The sequence below is a fragment of the Dipodomys spectabilis genome, unplaced genomic scaffold, assembly GCF_019054845.1.
Source record: "Dipodomys spectabilis isolate Male_0828 unplaced genomic scaffold, ASM1905484v1 ptg000301l, whole genome shotgun sequence".
Classification (NCBI taxonomy): domain Eukaryota; kingdom Metazoa; phylum Chordata; class Mammalia; order Rodentia; family Heteromyidae; genus Dipodomys; species Dipodomys spectabilis.
The window spans coordinates 4,269,262-4,287,347 of NW_024870978.1; the positions used below are offsets into that span (position 1 = coordinate 4,269,262).

Below are 18,086 nucleotides of genomic sequence, written 5' to 3' on the forward strand. Positions count from 1 at the left end.
ATATATATATACAATGGAATTCTATGCTTCCATCAGAAAGAATGACACTGGAAAAAAAAGACTTAGAAAAAAAGCATAGTAAGTGAAATTAGCCAGGCCCAAAGAAATATAGAATCCCTTAACATTATTCTCGGTGCTCTTTAGAAAGCAAATATATTTCTGTTCCTGAATAAAACAGAGAATTAAAGATTTAGATAAATTACACTGACTGCTGCCAGTGGTGTCTCCTCCAGTGAATGTAAAAATACATTTAGCATGAAAACTAGGACCAGATGTTACCTTAACAATCATCTTTCAAGTGTATCCAGTGAGCTGCCCTGCTCCCCAATGCTCTTTTGACTTCTCATAATGAAGATGGTTTTCTTATGTCTATGAAAACATAGAAAAGGTGTGACTGGCAGTGGTGATATAAGACATAATCGTGTTATGAACTTCCTTTGTGAAATTGGATAGCAATTCACCAACATACAAAGAAGCTGGAGAATCCTGCAGTAGTAGATTTCTTCTCTTCACCCTGTCGCACAGAGATAGGGGAATTTTCTTGCCATGTATTAGGCAAGAGGAAAACAAGGGACATAAAGAGTGCTTGTGATTCCATTCTACTCCATTTAAAATAAGCAACGAGGCAGAGAAGTCTAGCGGGAACACAAGCTCTGGTGACAGGATTTCATCTATAGTTGAAGTGTTAAGGAACCACTCCACTGGGAAGAGTGTCATTCTACAGGACAGACCTGAGGGTCTAATTGATGACTTCATCCTGTCAAGTCAGCCCAGACAAATGGAATTAAAGTGTTTTCACTGATAGAATCCAAATAGTGCAGGTTCACAAGATAGCACCCTTCCAGGACTCAAGCATCAACCAACACAGATAAAAGAGCTTTGAACCAATCGAATACTACATAGGTGAAGGATTCTGTGTGGACACAATTAATATGGATTTGCTTTCTGAATCAAATTTGCCTCCCTTATATAGTAAACAAAAATATGCTGTCAATTTTAAAATAAGGGGAAAATCTCTTTTAATGAACCACGTTTGCGACATAATCAGGCTAAAATGTGAGTTATAATAGGAGTTTGACTTCAGAAATATCCATGATTTAATGTCTCATCCAAGAATTTAACATAAAATTATGTTGAATTCGATGTGTGCTTCCTTGTTGCTCTTTGAATCTTCTCCACCTTCTCATTTAGAATCTGCTGATATCAACTTCTTCGCAATCTTCCAGATATTTTCTTCAGACTAAAATATGTTTCCTACCCTCTGGTTCAAGTGTCCATTTCTTGTAAGTGGTCACCCTAGATTACTCTAGAAATCTAGAGTTACTTCTCTTCAGGAAACCTTGGATGGGACATCCTTCCAGAACCAAGAATGTCCTGCTGCCTATCACCCACGTCCTTCATGACTAAAACCAATAACAATGGTTTCCTCCCATCACCTCAAAATTAATTGTGTGATGATGAGTGAATGAATGAAGTGCTGATTGAAAATAATTCTTCCAAGTCCTTTCAAAAGTGTTCATTCAGGGCTGGGAAGGGGGCTCAGTGGTAGGTTGCTTGACTTGCATGCCTGAGGCCTTGGGTTCGATTCATCAGCACTACATAAGCAAAAAGAAAAAACCCGGAAGTGGCGCTGTGGCTCAAATGGTAGAGTGATAGCCTTGAGCTGAAGAGCTGAGGGACAGCGCCCAGACCCGGAGTTCAGCCCCCACTACCAGACCGAAAAAAGAAGTGTTCATTCAAAGTAAGAAGGAATGTATACATTTTTCTTTAAAACAAAAATTACAGCCATTGTTTTCTTCAGCACCTCATGAATACAGCACTGAAGGAATCTGCTGAGGTTAAGTCAATAATTTTGGTGTCACACACACCTGGTGTACCAGTGACCAGGCTATGTGTTAAAAAAATATCTACATTGTGTGTCAGCAATTAAAGTTGAAAACCGCAGAAGGGACTGTAATTCAGGGGAAGAATTTAGATTTCCTAAAATAGTGAAATTTCACATGCAGAAAACAAAAACAGATTTTAAAAACTCCCCAAGAGCAGCAAGCATAGGATATGTGATGGGGGAGGAGAGAAGGATTTTACTAAAATTCTATCCAGAAGTGACTACATAATGTCACACAATGAACAAGTCTTCACACATCAATACATTCAGAAGTCTGTACCCCCATCTATGATGTGGCTCAGGACTTACATTGCTTTGCCATTACTATTGCACTGAAAGTGCATTCCTTTTACTGCCTTTTAGGTATGCAGGAGAACAACTTAACTTCCTTATTACTTCCACCCTAGCTGGAGGAGCATTTAGAAGAAACATTGAGAAGCTATTCATTGATCTACTTAGTTTTGAATTTACTGTGTGGTTTTGTTGGCAAAAGTGAACATACTTTTATACAAAAATGTATGAACCCCTAGGAAAATGAAAACCACCTTTTTGCCGCCTATCAGCACTCTGACCACTAGCTGTCATGTCCCCACAGGATGGCTAATGTTATTTAAAAGACTCAAATATTTAGATAATACAATTTTCTCTACTTTAACATTATCCAGTGGCTTTCTGACGAGCATTATGTTCTATTTTTCTTCCTTGTTTACTCTTCTTGTTCCTTTAATGGCAAGCCCTTTTTTGCCACATACCTCCAGAGCAAGGCTTTTGCGAAGACAGAGATTTTTTTTTTTTTTGCCTTTGCTGTTATCCTCAATTTGGATTTTCTCTCCAACATAGGTTGGCTTATCTCCCTTCATTTCCCAACTTAACTAGCACTTCTTCTGGGAGTCCCTTTATTGAACTTTTTTTCTGAATATGGAACCATCCATTTTAGTCTCATTTAGGATTATCCAATTTAATTTCTATCATTAAAAGTTTTTTTCCTCAAATTATTTGCTGAGTTCACTTAAGACTTCCATTCTTAAGTAACTGAAATTCTAAGAATAAAACCACGCACATAATAACTATTTTTAAAAACGAGTTAATAAGCCCCTAAATATACCCTAGAATTTGCAAATATTTTGTTATTTACTTCAGGTAGTTCTGTTCTAGATTTCCCATGGAACAAAAAAATCTACGATCTACCAAGAGCCAAACTGGCATCAACACTCATCTCTCTTCTTTACCACTAATGGTCCAATCACTCAGATATAAGGCAGAAGGATTCAGGCAGCTGTTTTAAGAAGGTGATTAAGGCCACATTAACATCAACAATATGATGGCCTAAGAGGCAACATTTAATATTTGTAGAAACGATTATGTATAATGGTAACACTCTTAGTCAAAAACACCAGAAATTTTGTGAGAAGAATGAGAACACCACAATAAAAATGTAGACTGAAACAGAAAACAGCATGAAAGTTGAACATTCATGTTGCCAGATTTCTCTTTATTGACTCATCTTTGATAAAACTGTAAACAATGCTTTCGTTTGTACCAATTTCTTATAGGTCTCTTAAGTAAATTTCACTCTAGTACCACTAAAACTAACATCTACTTCATGAATACAGAATGTGTTCATTGTGTTCGTACTAAGTAATTATTATGTAATTTAACATTTTCAACAGCTTGTCAAGCTGCAAAGTAGATCCTCATGGAAGATTGTAGCCTCAGAGAATCTGAAATCTCCCAGTTGCTATCTGGTAAAGCCAGTATTTAATCCCTGGTTAATTTGTCGCCTGATCCCATGGTTAACTAATTTAATTGTTTTATTTACTCTCAAGCTGAAAAATAAATTATGATATGTAAATGGAAAATTGGGCTGTTATCATGTAGAATTAAGTGATAATTCCACTTGTCCCTTATATTATTTTCAACCTAAAATACAATAAAAAATTTTCACATTTTGAGCATCTATTAGCCCATAGTACATTATTAATTATATTGTATGTAATCTATTGGCTCATTATGCATGGGCATTCATTTTGACATGTCCATATGTGCATAGAGTGTACCTTGTTTAGCTTTCTCCTTTCCATTTTTTTCCTTCATCCATTCTCCCAGCTTTACAAACAAACCTCAATAAGCTTCATTGTTTCATTTTCATACATGTAGGAAAAGAATATCTACCATATTTATTTAAAATAAATTTCAGACTTACTATGTTGCTGTATTCTTGTCTGATTTCTTGGTTGACTAAAACTTTGTTAGTGCCTAAACCATTTAGCTTGCATTAGTTTTCAATATAGCTTCTACTTTATGGATGTATGAGTGGCAAAGATTTCAGAAAAGCATGTAATTTGCACAAAGTGAGCTATCTAATATTTTTCAAGGTTATAAGAATAATATGTAAATTGGAGAACAAAATTGGTCTTAACATGTACTTGTCTACAGAAAAGCATGAACAGAAAAGCATAGAAGATCAAGTGATTGGAGTCATTCCTTCTAAAGTTATAGATTTAAGTAAGAGACTCAAGAATAATATGTACACAATTTTTAATTACAGGTTAGTGTAGGATGATTTTAATCAAAATGATCTGATAGAAAAATGAAAATATCTCCAATGTTTGTATAAAAACAGTTTTATAAATTTTGGGGGTTAAATTGATCCATATTCTCATCTTGACAAAGATATAATCACCAAGCAGGGCAATGGTGACTCACACCTGCAGCTATTCATGAGGCTGATATCTGAGGATCTCATTTCAAAGACAGTGGGGTAGAAAAGTCTGTGAGACTCTATTCTCCAATAAACCACTCAGTAAAAGCCAGAAATGGAACTGTGCCTCACGTGCTAGCTTTGAGCACAAAGATGCGCTGTGACAGCACCCAGCCCCTGAGTTCAACCCCAGGGTCAGGAAGATAGATAGATAGATAGATCGATAGATGGATACATCACCATTGAGTGACTTATCCTCCTGTTAATATTATTGTGATCTTGCTTCATTCTGACATCACGGTGTACTAAAATACCAGATTTCTTTCTGTATGGATGTGATAAGATTGCTTTGCTTGGGCCTCGGGTACATCTCAATGGTATGGTGCTTGCTTAGCATGTCTGAGGCCCTGGATTTGAGCACTAGCTTTACAAACAAAAACAGAGAAAAAAAGAAACAGCAAGGGTGGTCAGGCAGGGTAGCTCAAGTGATGGAATGCTTGCTTAGCAAGTGGAAGACCCTGAGTTTATAACCCACTTCTGCCAAAGTGAAACAAATCAATGATGACAAAAATCTTCTAAATAATTTTGTGATGAACATATTTGACAATGTGAGCAAATTTCCTAACACTGTTTGCGGCCTATAGTAATACAAAACATTTTTCCTTAAGTCACCTTCATTCTGAATCTAATATATAAGAAGCTAAATTCAATTTTCTCTAAGATGTAAAAGTAAATAATTCTATAATTTTAAGATAACCAATGAGGAAGACAAACTAGCCAAAGGAAATATTATGGAGTTACTCCACTCTAAAAAATGAATATTTTGGGAAGGGAAAAAACAAATCATTTAAATAAGTATACAGGTAGACTCATTGCAACAATGAGATGTACAAGTCGTTATGTTGAAAAATGAATTTACAACTTTGGGGGGGATAGGGTGGGTGGAGGTGGGGGGAGTATGGGAAGGGATAGGAAAGGGAAACGATACTCTCATACACACATGTAATGTATCCCAATTAAGCCCACTCTCTCCATTTCTTTCCCTCACAACCCCTCCAAACAGCCTCTATGCATAACCAAAAGGAAAACTTTAAAAACTGATCTCACTACAGGAATCTGGTTTGCCTATAAAAAAAAGTGAACCCTAATAGGCTTGAAGGAGGAAATTAAATATTCCTGGCAATGAGGGGTTTTTTGCCTTTGTTAAAGTGAGCACAGTGACACACGATTGGATGTGAAGAGTTGCTTTGTAGGTAAGCAAGCTAAATTTAGTATGATTCATTTCTAGTACTGTGTTCGATTTATAATCTTGCAAATATCAATAAGCCAGTTATCTTTTTCATTCCCTCCTGAATATCTGCCTCATGCCATTAATCTGAGTTTAGTGGGCACAGTAGCTTAAATGGATGCTATCTTTAAAGCAATATGATGGCTCTTCCTTACCTAATCTCTTTGCTTGGGAAACATTAGAACTTCTTCTTTCTTGAGACACCATGAAGACATAGGTAATGCCTAGTGTCTTATGGCCCAGATTTTCTCTATGGTCTGCAGAAAGATGTCAGGCCAACTCTGCTTTTGTTCTTCAGAGAAGTAATAACATTTGTGGAAATGCAGAGGGAATATGGAAACTCCTAGCTACTGGTGTTAGAGATGAAGATGAAGCAATTAAGAAATAAGCTGCTTATAAGCCAAGTTTCATTGTGCCATCCACTGTTTATCATAGTGTTTATCATATGTCAGAATCGAAATTAAACATGCATGCACTAACATTTTTACATCTTGCATTTTATTTTAACTCTATATTTAATAACAAAATGTAATTACATTACAAAGACAAATAAGAACAGCATAAGTTATTTGCTTCAGTTGAGAAGGGTTCTCTGGTATAGAGAGTTCCCAACGCATAGGAAGTCTCTTTACTAGCTGATCACAGGTGGCTCATGTCTGTCATCCTAGCTACTCAGAATGCTGAGATCTGAGACTCACAGTTCAAAGCCAGCCCTGGTAGGAAAGTCCGAGAGACCCTGATCTCCACTAAACCACTAGAAAACCAGAAATGGCTCTGTGCCTCAAGCGGTAGAGCACTCACTTTGAGCGGAAGAGCTCAGGGATAGTGCCCAGGCCCAGAATTCAATCTCCACAACCAAGAAAAAAAAGAAAGAAAAAAAAAAAAAGGAAATAAAAGCTCTTTACTTATGATTATGGGTTACCAGGAGAAAAAACAAGGCTTGACAGGATACTGGAAGGAGTTAGTTGGGTATCTCCAGATAAAGGAATTCTTAGTAGCATTCACAAAACTCACACTTCCATTTTCGAGATCAAGAAACACACCAATGTGGCCCACTGGTCTCTCTATAAAGTGAGGAAGCAATGGAGCGGTGGTAAAGATACTATAATGAATGTTCCCCTTGCCAGAGAAAAGAAGAAAAATGTCCTCAGATTCATTCAGAATAAGGTTGCTCCCTATTGCTGAATTTCTGAAGACGCCCACAGCCCAGGTGGAGAAGCCTTGGACACTGAGCTCCCAGTAATGTTTCCCAGAGCTGAACTCTTGGATTCCTGAAAGAGCAACATAGTTGGATTCTTCATGATTCTGAATCAAATGACAATAGGTGATCTCCACTCGATAATGGTTGAGGTTATCCATCAATCTAGGAATGGGAGGAGGGCTGAGCCCTGGCTTCTTCAGCTGGGGCATGAAGAGCAAGGCACTCTCGCATCTTTCCAGGGTGTCTTCTAAATGCCGCAGGAGTTCCAGGTCTGGCTTTTGGTAGGTTTTCATCAGCTCCTGATATATGTTTCTGAGGTTACTGCTTTTCTGAGGCATTTGGGTTTCCATTGTCCTGAGTTGCAGAAAGATGACTCTTCCTTTCTCTTTGAGTATCTCCGAAAGTCTTATTTCCTCCTCCCGGAGACCCAGATGCAGTGCTGAATAAAAATCTTTGGTCATCTCCCTGTGTAGATTCATGTACCAAACCCACTGGTTGATGATGTTCCTCTTCTCGTATATATTGCTCTGGTTTTCTTGTATCTTCTCCCATATAGTGTCCATTTCCTTTAAAATAATCTTCCGTTTTTCTGCAGTAATACAGTCGACAGGTTGGTGTCTGTGAGCCTCATGTTCCGGAGACGGGGAACAGTGAGGACGCAGCAGGCTCTTGTCCACTTCACAAAACATCTGCTTGGTCTCCTTGTGTGTGCAGCATGTATGCTCCTCGGAGCTCAGGAATTGTCCGAGACCGATTTGTCGGCTGATGGACACCAGACTCTGTAAAGCAATGTTGGTTTTGAGCTCTTTTTGCTGAGAGGGTTGCCTGTACCCAGGGCACCTGGCTGGAGTCTCAGCTTCTTCCCAGACGAGGCGCAGACACGGTCAACACAAACTGTGCCCACAGTGGATGGTGACTGGGTCCATAAAGGTTTCCATGCAGATGGGGCATCTCAACTCTTCCTGGAAGGCTTGGGCAATGTCCCACTCCATCTTTCCAAACAATGAGGATGGAGAGAGCTGATTCTCCTGCTCTGGTCCTCACCACTGGCAAGCTCTCTCCAAGTGCTGTCCGTGGCAAGGCGGTGGGATGTGCGGAATAGCTTGATTCCCTAGTTCCATTCTTTTTATACTTGGGGTGGGCGGGCTTAGAGAAGGGTGTGTAGAGAAGGGTGAGCAACTCATTTGCATATCAATTGGAATTGAGATTAAAAACAAGGCCCCACCCTTTTACTGTTGCTTTCAGTGAATTTCTGGTACAAGTTGGGTTTTTCCTTGTTATAACTATGCTCCGAACAACCATTGGAGTATCAAAGTTTATCTGATTTGGAAAAGGGAAGTGGAATCATAGATAAACCAAGGGGGAAGCAATGCAACAGTGATACTCACTAGACACTGTGTTGGAAATGAGCTTTACAACATGGGTGGGGGCAGTCTCGAGAACAGAAAGCAGGAGAAAGGGAGCGGATAACACCTTAGGAAAAGAAATATACTTGGTGCCTTTTGTTTGTTACTATAACCCTTCTGTGCATCATCTCTATAATAAAATAAAATAATGGTAAGAAAAGAAAAAGAAAAAGAAAAGAAGAAAAAGAAAGAAATAAAGGACAGGAGAAAGAAAGAAAAAAGAAAAGGAAAGAAAAGAAAGAAAGAGAATAAAGAATTGTCTCAGCAAGGCAGAAAATATTTCTAGGTGTACCATCAGCCAAAAATCGTCAAGCAAACACATAGAACAGGCAGGCTGCTCCCCTATTTATCCTGACTGCCGCAGGCCCTGCCCCTCTGCTCAGATTGGCCAAGCTCAGGTTCACAATTTGCTCGATATTGGCTAGTTTAAATAGGGTAAAATATATTTACATAAGGTGACTTTGAAATATGGTGAAGGGTACACAAGTAATCTCAAAATATACCCACACCCTCTGCTATTTCCGGAAGAGTCTAGGGTGTGTCTTAATCCCATCATGTAAAGAAACCAATTTAAGACCAAAGCAGTTCCTCTTTTACACAACAGGAGCCAAACCACCAGACCAAAGCAGGAAATTTTTAGCAAGGTTCTCTGACAGTTCTCTTCTCTCTCTCTCTTTTTTTTTTTTTTACTATTTTTTTATTTTAACTATTTTAATACTAGTCTCCATGTGATTTAATTCACAACACCCAATTAAAAACATTTTCCAATCCCAAGAATGAGAGATTTTAGAACTGATATCTGCACTCTTGCATAGCAAGAAAGCCACTTCTGAACTTTTAATTTGTGGTCCTATACAACGTAGTATTTTTCGAGGTGAAATTACAAGCTTTTTAGAACACATGCTCTTCCCCCTTTTTCCTGCTAGAATATATCAGGAGCGGTCCAATTTTCCCATGCCATCTTGCTCAATGAATTCAAATGTCCTTGGCCTTAATGTCACCAGGAACTCCTCCTTGAATCCTGAAGACATCTATGTAAACCTGGAGTTCCAGTTGAAGAGTTCCTACTTTTTGAAATACTAGGGTGAAAGGATTGAAGACGCCTTATTCTCCCAGGTCAAGCAAAACACCAGGTGAGTGCTCTCGTGCTTGACTGTGAGTCATTCCAACCTGGTCTTATCAGAAAAGTTCCCTGCCGCACACAGAGCATTCTATTCTGAGCCTGACCAAGAGCAAACGCCTTTGGCCCCTCTGGGCCCCCAAGAGACCATATTATGCTTCGTATTTTCTGTTTGCTTGTTAAGACCAAGATAAACCTGACCCCTACTCCACCACCTTGCACAATATTCTATCCTGCTGGACGGTTTGCCTGCCCTTCCTATGTTGAAGACCAAGTTGGGCCTGTCCGTATTTCCTTTTTCCTAACACAGGTTCAGCTCCATTTGTTCAGAAAAGCCTGAAGAAAATGTGCCCCACAATACTACCGGATATCAGCTGTAGCAATTCTGAGAGGTGGAACTTTCACATCTCCTCAAATGCCTGGCTTTCACTGTACTCAGATATATTTCCCAGGGACTCGACTTCTCCTACCCTGCCTAGCAAGGCAAGGGGTGAAGTAAACATTATGGGACAGGAACTTAACCAATTGATGTAGCTTTAATTGATCATGGGAGACAACAGTGAAACTGTGCTTCAGGACTTGTTACCCTAAGACATCTTGCCTTGGAAGCAGAGTTTCAGGCACACTGTACTGACTGGATCTGTGGTCCATCATGGAGAGAAGGGGGACAATATGAGTTCTTTCCATACCTGTATTTAAAGGGTAATTAGAATATTTTATGCATTGCAACCAGGCATTTGTTTGACCAGACCCATTTTCAACGGTTATTTTTAGGAAACTGAGTTATGAGGGAGTCAGAATAAAGAAAAAACAGAAAAGAAACTCAACACACTAGATGAACTTTAATGGAAAGTTGAACAGTAATGCTATGGTCACACACACACACACACACACACACACACACGTATAAATATATTAAGAAACTTACAACATCGTGATTTTCTCCTAAGACTATCCTCTTTTAGGCTCCCTATATTTGAGTGTCTAGAATCCTGTATCATTTGTCATATCCCATTCTGCTTTTATTTGTTTTTTGGGGGGGGTACGGTTGTGGGGCCTGAACTCTGGGCCTGGGCACTGTCCCTCAGCTCTTCAGCTCAAGGATAGCACTCTACCATTTGAGCCACAGCTCCAATTCCGGCTTTTTTCTTTTTGCTTATGTCGTGCTGAGGAATCGAACCCAGGGCCCCATACATGCAAAGCAAGCGCTCTACCACTAAGACACCTTCCCAGCCCCCCATTCTGTTTTAAGTCTAACTTTCATATATCACGGAGAATATGTGGCATTTCTCTCTCTGATCTTGGCTTTCTTCACTTAATATGATTTGTTCTAGTTCAACGCCATTCCTGATGAATGAGGCTGTATAAAATTCCATTGCATAGAGCTACCACATTTTTTTTGCATCCATTCATCTATTTTGGGGCATCTGCCTTTTTTCCGTATCCTGGCTTTTTTGAATAGTGTGGCAATGAACATGGATGTACAGGAGTATTTATCATATTGGGGTTCATGATGCTTAGGGTAGATGCCTAGGAATAGTGTGGCTGGGTCATACAGAAGGTCTGTGTTGAGATTTTGGGGAACCTACTGACTGCTTTCCACAGTGGTTGTATTAATTTACATTCCCATCAACAGTGAAGTAGGGTTCCTTCTCTATCTCCCTGCCAGCATTTGTTGTGGTCAGAGTTCAAAGTATTCGCCAGTCTAACTGGGGTAAGATGATATCTCAGGGTTCTTTTGATTTGTATTTCCTTTTTGGCCAGGGATGATGAATATTTCGTCATGTGTTTTTTTTTGTTTGTTTTTTGTTTTTATTTTTTTGGCCACACTCACCCCTTCTGAGACGTCTCTCCTTAACTCCATTGTCCATTTAGTGATTTGTTTATTAGGTTTGGGAGGGGTTATTTCTTGAGCAAAATGTATTTGTTGGGTAGTAGGCCTTTGATATATTGCTGTTATGATGTTTTCCCAATTGGTTGGCTGTCTTTCTAGATTATTAGCTATGTCCTTAGCTGGTCAGAATCATTTTTTCAATGTAGTCCCACTTGTTGAGTCACTCTCCTATCCATTGTGCCCCTGGGACTCTATTCAGGAAGTTCCTGCCTGTCTGTACGTATGAATTTTCATGTCATTTTACAGTACTTTAGAGTTTTGGGTCTGACGTAATCCACTTTGAAATGATGTTAGTGTGTGGTGACAATTAGGGATAAACTTTTAGTTTTCTGCATATGACTGTCAAGTTTTCCCAACACCAATAAGAGGCTATTTTTTAACTGTTTGCCTTTGGCTCCTTTGTTGAATATGACTATAAATATGTGGTTTTATGGCTGCATCTTCTAATCTGTTCCTTTGAGCTATTGAGATGATCATGTGATTCTTGACCATGGCTCTGTTGATGTGATGAATTACATATATTGATTTAGCTATGTTAAATCTGAAAGGAATCCTTCAAATCCATCCCAGGGGAGGATGTGGAGGCTGGAGGCAAGCAGACACAGGAGAAAGATTATTATAAGGTTATTAGAGGGGGCATATTTCCAAGGAGAGGAAGCACAAGGCATCAGTTCCACTCCAGGTAGCTGGAGTGTCTGGGGGCAGGAAGTGAGGTAGGTGCATGCTCAGGTGAATCTGGAAAGAGAGAGGGAGTGGCCAGCTGTTTGGCCAGAACTCCAGGGCAGGGCGGTGCTTAGGTATGGGTGGTGCTGAGGAAAAAATGTGGGGATAATACTAACAAAATCAGCCTTCATCTTTGAGATAAAGGGTACTTGGTCATAATGTAAGATTTTTTTTTAGCAGTTTGTAGATTTTTTTGGCTAATATTTTATTAAGGAGATCTGCATTAGTGCTCATCAGAGAAATTAGTCAATTGTTGTCTCTTTTTTTTTTTTTTTTTTCAGAGCCTTACCTTATTTTGGGATGAGTATGATATTGCCTTCATAGAATTAGTTTGGGATTACTCCCTCTACATCTATTTCCCGGAAAAGCTTGGGGAGTATTGATATTAGTTCACCTTTAAAAGTCTCACAGAATGCAGTGGTTAGTCCATTGGGCCTCGGCTTTTCCTTGTTGGAAGACTTCTGATTACTTCATCAATCTCCTTGTATGCTATTTGTTTGTTTAGTTGTTTAGTTGGTTCAGTTTAGAAAGTTAGTATGTTTCTAGAAATTCTGCTTGGTTTTCCTTCTTTAGTGAGTGTAGATTTTGAGTGTAGTCCTTTATAATTATTTGGATTTCTTGGGTGTTTGTCATAATATTACCTGTGGTGTCTCTGATCTTGTTTATATAAATTTCCTCTCTTCTTTTTATCATTAATCTCACAATTAGTCTGTCAATTTTATTAATTTGTTTTCCAAAATATTCCCAGCTTTTTGTTTCATTGATTTTTTTCTTTTTGGGTCTGGTCATGGGGCCTGAACTCCAGGCCTGGGTGCTGTCCCTCAAATCTTCACCTCAAGGCTAGCACTCTACCACGAGCCACAGTGCCACTTCTGGCTTTTTTTCTGCTTATGTGGTGCTGAGGAATCAAACACAGGGCCTCAAGCATGCAAGGCAAGTGCTCTACCACTGAGCCACCTTCCCAGCCCTTGTTTCATTGATTTTTATGGATAGTTTTTTTTTTAGTTTCTGTTTTGTTGATTTCTGCCCTAATTTTTGCTATGTATCTCCAGTTAGTGACTTTAGATTTGAGTTTTTCTTGTTTTTCTAGCAGTTACAATTGCATCAGGAGGTTATTTACTTTAATGTTTCCATTTTTTTCATATGTACAATTAGTGCTATGACCTTTCTATACAACATTGCCTTTGTTCTATCCCAGAGGTTCCATTGTGATGTGTTTACATTTTCATTGAGTTGTAAGAATATTATAATTTCTTCCTGAATTTTTTCTGTGACCTGGGTGTTAGTCAGTAGTGTGCTGTTCAATCTCCATGTTTTTGAGTAATTTCTAAAGTATGATTTGCTCTTAATAATTTGATTGATTCCACTGTGTTTGGATATAATGGTAGGATTTATGCCAATCTCCTTGTATTTGCTGAGGTTCTTTGCATGTGTGATCTATGTTTGAGAATGTTCCATAGGCTGCTGAGAAGAAGGTGTATTAGGTCGTTGTTGGGTAGAAAACTAGATGTCTGCTAAGTCCATTTTTATTATTGTGTCATTTTGTTCAGAGGCTTCTTTGTTTATATTTGTTTGGTTGATGTATCCTCTGAGGAGAGTAAGGTGTTAAAATCTCCCAATATTATTGCATTTGAGTCTATTTTGTTCGGTAAGGCTGAGAGTATTTGTTTAACCTGTTTAAGCACTCCATTGCTTGGTGCATAGATATTGACCACTCTGATTTCCTCTTCATGCATCAATCACTTTATTGGTATGTAATGTCCTTACTTGTCTCTGAATTTATTTTAGTAAGTCTACTTATCAGATAGTAATATGGCTACTCCTGTTTTCTTGCAGGGTACATTTGAATGGAAGATCTCTTTCCAACGCTTTGCTCACAGTTGGTTTTTATCTTTGGCTGTGAGATTGGTCTCTTAGCAAAATCAAATGAATAGATCTTTTACTTTTGATCCAATCTGCTTTTCGTTTGCTTTCGTTGGGGAATTGAGTCTGTTAATGTTTAGGGTTATTATAGAAATGTGTCCATTTTCTTGCCATTTACTTATTTACCTGTATTTTGTTTCTTTTCTTTTCCCGTGCTTACTAAATTTGTCTTGTGGTGGTTTCTGTCTGATAGGTTTCTTTCATTTTGTTTGTTTGTTTTTCAGATTGTATTCCTCCCTTTAGAATTGTTTGTAATGCCAGTTTGATGTTCATGACTTCCTTTAATTTTTGTTTGTCATGGAAAGTTTTAGTTTCTCTGTCAAATATAAATGATTGCTTCAATGGGTCACAGTTTGGGTTGGCAGTTGTTGATTTTCAGGATTTAGATAATATCATTCCAGGCTCTCCTTGCTTTGAGGGACTGTGTAGAGAAGTTCGCAGTGATTCTCATTTTATTTCCATTGTAATATATGTCCTTCTTTGATTTTAGAGCACTTAAAGCCAATTCCTTGCTATTCAAGTCTAATATTTTTACTATGATGTGTCTAGAAATATTTCTCCTTGTATCCTGTCTGCTAATAGTTCTATATGCTTCTGGTTGTGGGTGAGATTTGCTTTCTTAAGATGGGGAATTACTCTGTTATTATACCAAATAGGTTTTCCATGCCTCTATTAAATTATGCTCCCTCGTTGATTCTAATTATGCATAGATTTAATTTCTTGGCTGCTTTGGCCAAATCTTGGATTTCCCTTTGGAATGTTCTAAGTGTTTTTTTTTTTAATTGTGAAAATACCATACAGAGGGGTTACAATTACATGGGCAAGATAGTGAGTACATTTCTTATCAAGCATTGTTGCCTCCTCCTTTGTTTCCCCTTCTATCCCTATTCCTCTCCATCCCCCCATCCCACACAAAAGTTGTAAAAAGTTCGTTTTTCGACATAACGTCTGCCTTTGACTTTCTGTTCCAGTTCTTCTGATTTATTCTTGACTCCTGGTATGCTATTTTCCATTTCACTTATTCGGTTAACTATGACTTCCACTGGTGTTTGCATTGTGGAAAAGGAGCCCTTTATGCTATTAATATCAGTTCTCCAAGTATTAATTTCATCTGTTAATGAAGGGTTTACTGTGTTTTTTTATTTCCTTTGTGGGTCGTGAGGCTTGAACTCTGGGCCTGAGTGCTTTCTCTCAGCTGTTCAGCTCATGGAGAGTGCTCTACTACTTGAGCTACAGCACCACTTCCGGTTTTCTGGTGGTTTATTGGAGATAAAATTTCAAGGACTTCCTGCCCGGGCTGGCTTTGAACCATGATCCTCAGATCTCAGCCACTTGAGTAGCTAGGATTACAGGCAAGATCTGTTGGTGCCTGGCTTAAGAAATCTTGGAATTCCTTTGCCATGTGTTCTTTCTTTTTCTTTTTCTTTTTTTAAATTTTTTACCAGGGGAGAGCATGAATGTCATTCCCCACTACTGCAAATTATGCAATTGAGTTTCCCACATTTGGGGAAAACACAAGGCTCAGCAGATCTGGAGTGCAATGGATAATCCTCACCCTGGGAAAACCACCTTCGTGATCATGGTATCTCCCCTACCAGGTAAATATTCATGTCTTCTTTCTCCTATTGATACTTTCACATTTCCCCCTTTATTTCTTTGGCCAATTCCATCATCATTTCTTTAATGGTTCTTTTGTCTTCCATCTCTTCTTCACTTTCACTGGGGTCCTTCCCTGGGTTGTTGTTAGATTTGGGATTTGGTTTGTTGTCCTGATAGTCCATGAATCATGTCTTCTTTCATTGTGATTTACACATTTGGGTCCTGGGATTGTGGGGGTCATGACCTGAGCTTGGCCTGCTCACACCAGAATGATGTGACAGCCCTCACTTGCCCCGGGCTAGTTGACACTGGGTAGGCCAGCCCATGCCAACAAGCACATGTGCATGCGCTGTCTCCAGCTGGCTGAGAGGAGCTTGTTCCCGTATGCAGTGGGGGATGGCAAGGTTAGAATCGGGGCTTCAGGAGGGTTGGGCTACCCACATGGGCACAGGATTTGTTTGTGCCTTGGCCCTGGGTTGGGTCTGTCCCCACAAGTGGTCTATGCTTGGCCTCCTATGGATGGTGGGCACATGTGCATGCTTGATGTATCTGAGGATGAGATCTACCAGAAATTGTTCCATTGGAAATGTCTGCTGCACAATTATGGAAACAGTAGATTCAAGACTCTGAGAGACAGGCATGAGGTTTGTGGCGAGGCAGGCACCCTAGAGGGGAACTATTTGCTAGCAGCTACAGCACTATTCCTGGGCTTCTGGTAGGGGCCTGTGCACGCATGAGTTTGAGCTCCTGATGGGGGAGTGCTCTACAAGCGCCAGCAGGTGCTCACGATAGGGGGTTGCTTCTCCTGTAACTGGCACTCATGTTCACTTAACGACTGCAGCCGATGAAATGCTTCTCCTGCAGCTGCCATGCAGAAGCATTTCATGGTTCCTGAAGGGAGAGGCTCTGTGGGTGCGGGGACGTTTGTTTTCAGACCAGCATTGTTATCCCCTGATAGCCAGGACTGTTGAGGACACCGAGTCCTGGCGCCCAGCACGTATGAGTCCCTATGACCTCCTGCTGGAATCCAACATGTGGGATGTGGGCAGTGAGGAAGGGCTCGGACTTCTTTGACATTTTCAAGTGTAATGTTCCTTCATGGGTTGGAGGGAGAGGGGTCCGTGTCACGATCTGTGGGTCACCACCAGCTCTGATCTCCTGTGGGACGGGAGGGCTTCACCCCAGCAGAGAACTGGTTGTGAGGGTGACCAGCAGTGCTGTGGCAGACCTCTGTGTCTTTGCGCGGAACTCTCAGGTTGGCTCCCATATCCTGGACAGACATGGAGCTGCTCCTGCAGCTCTTCTGTGTTAGTTGTGGGCTGAGCCATGGTGACAGGGGAGCTCTCTGGGTATGGGTGTTGTGGGGCCTCATCTCTGGTCTCTTCTGGGTATGGCGTTGTGGGAGTATTCTGTGTTTGGATTCTGCAGTCTGCTGGTAGTTATGGACCCAGGGTAGCCACATGTTGTTTTCCTAAACTTCTGTATTTACCCTTGTTTTATAATGAAATAGGGATATTAGGTCAAAGTAACATTGTTTTGTCCTCACCGTAATCATGGAGTCTGGATGGGTCTTGGAGGCTTTTTACCCAGCTCTGAAAAGCCTAGAGGGAAAACAGGCCATTCTGGGAATATTGGTGTCATGCTGCTGGGTCCCTAGAGAGCTCTGCTACATAGAATACTCGACCTGATTGCTCCCCAAATGGTTTGTTTTTGTTGGGCTTGGGTCTTTACCCAAAACATGTGATTATTTTGTCTTTACAAGCTTTGTGCAAGCTACATTATAGTCTGTAGGTCTTTGAGACATGAGTCCTTCTGCAATCACCTGCTTTCTAATAAAGATTCTCAATTTGAGCTCTCAAAGTCTGGCTTCTCTGTTTCTCATGAATCAATTCCCATATAAAAATTTTAATGTCTATTTCCAGTTGAACATTCCACATCAGTCTTAACCATAGCAGGTCAGATACTCTCTTTCTCGGGCTTTGTCTTGAAGAGAATGCTGTTTTAAATTCCTCTGTCTCTCTGTCATCACAAAGAGCAAGTAGCTTTTTAACCAGGTGTCAAATCCCCATTTCAGGCTTTTAAAAGTAATTTCTTACCTCCAGATCTAGAAGACACAGACTACTGTCTTCCCTTAGGAGCTCTGGTGGCCCAAGTGTAGCAAATCCATCCTTTTCTGTGGTATGAAGTGTCTTATCAGTGAATAGCACTAGATCAGCTGGAATTTCATCTTCTTTTAACTCTTGATCAGGATGCAATCTTTAGGCTTACATTAGTATTTGGAAACTCAAGATGTGGAGTCAGCAGTCCTTGTTGCCTTGAGGGATGAAAAGGCTGAGGAAATACTGA

General features: G+C 39.8%; 1 protein-coding gene and 1 non-coding gene across 2 annotated transcripts; both read right to left on the bottom strand.

The window, feature by feature from the left end:
- Positions 1-6,792: 6,792 nt before the first annotated feature.
- LOC122127437 (tripartite motif-containing protein 43-like) lies at positions 6,793-16,626 on the bottom strand. Its single transcript, XM_042702045.1, has 2 exons — positions 16,528-16,626; positions 6,793-7,854 (listed from the first exon to the last, which is right to left on the bottom strand). The coding sequence occupies exons 1-2, from the start codon at positions 16,624-16,626 to the stop codon at positions 6,793-6,795; spliced, it is 1,161 nt and encodes a 386-aa protein (XP_042557979.1).
- LOC122127519 lies at positions 15,585-15,747 on the bottom strand. Its single transcript, XR_006151190.1, has one exon. It is a non-coding gene; the product is annotated as a U1 spliceosomal RNA (small nuclear RNA).
- Positions 16,627-18,086: the final 1,460 nt, after the last annotated feature.

What these genes read in the sequence shown, in the direction of transcription:
- LOC122127437 (XM_042702045.1), bottom strand. Translation starts at nt 16,626, where the DNA reads ATGAAATGCTTCTGCATGGCAGCTGCAGGAGAAGCATTTCATCGGCTG. An exon ending in AGGAGAAGCAACCCCCTATC is followed by an intron (nt 7,855 to 16,527) that starts GTGAGCACCTGC and finishes ATTGCTTTACAG; the next exon opens with AGTCTGGTGTCCATCAGCCG.